Below are 3,786 nucleotides of genomic sequence, written 5' to 3'. Positions count from 1 at the left end.
GAATAGTGTCGCGTCGTGCTGCATCTCGGAAGTCAACTACCAGTGAGATCGGACGTTCGTTCCTTTTGAATCAAAGTTTAACCGTACAGATTCCGCGAGTTCGGTCTAAAATCTGTTAGGCAGTGACAAGGTTGCTCCGAGTCCCCCGCATTGCCAGTGCGTCAACACCGTGCGTCTTAGCTTAGGTAATATCACCTTTCAATTTCTTTCCTATTCTAAATTCAGTTCATTCGCGACACAAGTACACTTGTAGAACGAAACTCTATAGTAAGAATATATTTGTCTTCTTTGATAATTAACTCAAATTCATTAAACCCATAATTATCGTCCAATATCCTAACCAAGTAATTGAACGTCCCCACATGATACAATCTTACCGCTCGGATTGTATCAATTAAATTATACTAGTTACGAGGCTTACTAATTATCCTAGCAATTCCCTGATTAACCATTAGGTTCTTTCGCGACATTCCAATTGTCCGAACAGAGATTTATCCAACCTAACGGCTCCCCAGCTTTGCATTGGGTTCGTCTGCGTCCTAACAGCTCCCTGATTTCGCATCAGGTTCGTCTGTGCTATTATACAACCTCCTAGCAGCTCCCCGGTTTTGCATCGGGTTCGTCTGCGTTTGACTCCATTCCTAGAGGCTCCCTGACTTCGCGTCAGGTTCGTCCTCGCTGTCAATAATCCTAGCGGCTCCCCAATTTCGCATTGGGTTCGTCCGCGTTCCTTAACTAACAAATTTATATCATATTCCTAGGGTAATAACCCTTCGCCGGCCACTCGTGCTGCTCGCGGCCCTGGCTCATAACACTTCAATCGCATCCGCGGATCCATTCCTGACCCGGGTCCTTTGAAGGGTGCGTCTGGATGTTATAGCGACTTTCCTAAGGCTTTCTATTTCTGGGTTCCACCACCATACCGCTTTCTTCTTGGTTAATGCTGGATGCAGATCTTGGCAAGTGTGCTCAAAGATCTCATCAATTAGGTGAATGTAACCATCTATATCCTCCTTGGTCGCGATGGTAAGAGGATCGGCTATCTTGGCTATTCGATTATACAATGCACTGAAGCCTTTTACGTTCAGGTTCTTCTTAATATTTCTGTGTGTACCACAGCTTCCTTCAGTCATTACGTAATCGTGCACAAGGTAGCGATGATCTGAGGCCGTGAATTCTTCCGAAATCCGGCTACCAGTGATGCCATCCGCCATGGTTCTCCCATTTAGTAAGATATCGATGAGTGATCGGTGTCCGTTCCTCTCAAAGGTGTGGGTACCTTGACTGCGGATAGGAATGAGGTTGTAGCTATTGGCCATTTCCATTACCACTCCTCCGTGGTCGTCCAGAGAGCCGGAGCCCCACATCGGGGATTTGGCGTTAAAGTCTCCAGCGACTATACATAGATCCGTGTTGATCGTCTCCAGGAAACTCTCCAATTCTGCGATCCTATCTCTGTAGGTTTCTGCTGTTACGTTCGGTGAGAAGTAGCACGAGATCACGGTATAGTCGCCGAGCTTGACTGCTACAATTCCTTTACTTCTATAGATGTTTTTTATGCCATCAAAAGAGCCTGTGGAGAGCATGGGGATCCATATCGATGCATCCCCATATCCGTCATTATGCCACTGTGGGGGTGGTGACCACGGTTCCGAAATTATGACGATGTCAGCTCCCATTTGTGATACCGATTGTTGAAGTAGCTCTTGTGCCATCTTGCACCTATTAAGGTTAATCTGGAGGATCTTAAATTTTTTCTTTACAGTGCCAGTAATATGATTCATTTCCGTTATCGTGTGTGAAGTGGGTGCTATTAAGGTAAGTGTATAGAGAAGGTAAGTATATGGTGCTGGTAAGTATGTATGTGAGTAAATGTGTATAGGTAAGTGCTACGTATTGAGGTAGTCGGGGAACGTGGGTTAGGTAGCAGTAAGAAACAGTAGATTCTACTCGTCGAGAATGCGTATACTTCGTCTCTGGTTTACACGTGTGTTGTCCTTGCTAGGCGCGCAGAGAGAGAGCCATGCCGCCGCACAGCAGCGCCGTGCTCGGAGCGGCTCGGTTCGACGAGACTCTTGCCGAGGCCTGCGTGACGTCAGCGCACACGCTAATGTCACTTGTGCGAATACACCACAATTCCTCCCCTGTTTCACATGAGCCTTGCGGTTACATCATACGCTCCGCGATTCTTTCTGAGCGGCGCACCGGCTTTACAATTTGATCGGTGTGCCGTTTCATCGTTGTACCTGTCTCGGTTCTAACTTCAAATGTCGACGGTGACAGCGCTTTGGCGATTACGGCTTCAATACGTTTACCACCAGTTGTCCCGTGATTGTCGATCATCACCGAGTCGCCTGGCTCAAGTGATACATTACGCGAATGCGGGCGAGCGGCGATCTGCGCCTGTTGTTTTTCGTACACCTTGTTCCTCCGATTATGTCTTAACAGGTCGAAACGCGTTCGGAGTTCTCGCTTATAAAATAGCAACGCTGGCGTTTCACCGGTTGTACAGTGGGGTGTGCTGCGATAATCGAACAAAAAACTGTCCACTGCACAACTCACATTCTTCCCCCCTTGAACAATTTTTGATACTTTATCCTTAAACGTACCTACAAAGTTCTCCGCGGCTCCGTTGGTCGCCGGATGGTATGGCGGTGAAAAACTATGCTTGACACCGTGCCTTTCCAAAAATTCTTTACATTCGGATGATGTGAATTGTCTTCCATTGTCTGTGACTAAGTGATTTGGCAACCCGTGTCTCGCGAATAGTGTTTCCCATACCTTAATCAGTGCGCTCGCTTTCGTGTTCTTGCCGAAATTAATGACCTCTGGCCATTTTGAGTGCGCATCCACGGTTACTAAATACATATCGCCGTAGAACGGACCTAAAAAATCTGAGTGTATGCGATCCCAGGGTTTCTCTGGCCAAGGCCATGGCGTCATTGGTGCGTGGGGTGGCGTTTTTTGATTTTCTGCACAAATTTTACAGCTTTTCACTACATTTTCGAGATCAGTATCAATATTTGGCCACCACACGTACGATCTCGCCCATGCTTTCATTTTAACTATACCCAGATGTGATGCGTGAAATTCATCAATCAAAAACGCCTGCAAAGATTCGGGTATAATGATCCTGTTGCCCCAACATAAACAACCTTCCTCTATTGAGATTTCATTTCTTTTGGTAAAAAAACTGCGCTCATTTGCTGGCGAATCCTTACACTCGTTTGGCCACCCGAACATACAGTGTTTCATTATTTTATTTAACAACTTATCCTTCTTTGTTTCCTCTGACACTGCTCGCCAGTCTAAATTAGTTACGTTATTTTGTACAAAATATATTGGCGTAAAATCCGAACCAAACACATCAGTACTGTCGTTAATTGGTAGGCGTGATAATGCATCACAATTTCCGTTCTGTTCGGATTTTACAGTCTCAATTTTATACCTAAAACCTGACAGGAAGTATGCCCAGCGCTGTAGCCTAGATGCTGCTGTTAATGGTATGCCTCGTTTTGGCCCAAAAATTATTTCTAATGGCTTATGATCCGTCCGCAATATTATGTCTTGGCCGAATACGAAATCGTAAAATTTCATGAAGCCAAAAACAATTGCACTCGCTTCTTTGTCTATGATTGCACGGCTTCTTTCTTTCTTTGGAATTAGCTTCGACGCAAACGCTATCGGTCTTTCTGAATTATCTTTGTATTTGTGCGATAAAATCGCTGAAAGCCCGTATTCGGACGCGTCACAAGCTAATACCAACTTTTCATCTGGATTATAGTG

The 3,786-nt window shown here is 45.4% G+C and overlaps 1 protein-coding gene across 1 annotated transcript; it reads right to left on the bottom strand.

Moving 5' to 3' along the window:
• Positions 1–806: 806 nt before the first annotated feature.
• LOC143220141 (uncharacterized) lies at positions 807–1,715 on the bottom strand. The gene has a single exon (XM_076445874.1). It carries the CDS (start codon positions 1,713–1,715, stop codon positions 807–809), a length of 909 nt encoding a protein of 302 aa, XP_076301989.1.
• Positions 1,716–3,786: the final 2,071 nt, after the last annotated feature.

This window comes from Lasioglossum baleicum, unplaced genomic scaffold, assembly GCF_051020765.1.
Source record: "Lasioglossum baleicum unplaced genomic scaffold, iyLasBale1 scaffold0228, whole genome shotgun sequence".
Lineage (NCBI taxonomy): Eukaryota > Metazoa > Arthropoda > Insecta > Hymenoptera > Halictidae > Lasioglossum > Lasioglossum baleicum.
The sequence above is the reverse complement of the archived record's forward strand: the minus strand, read 5'-3'. Positions and strand labels throughout refer to the sequence as shown.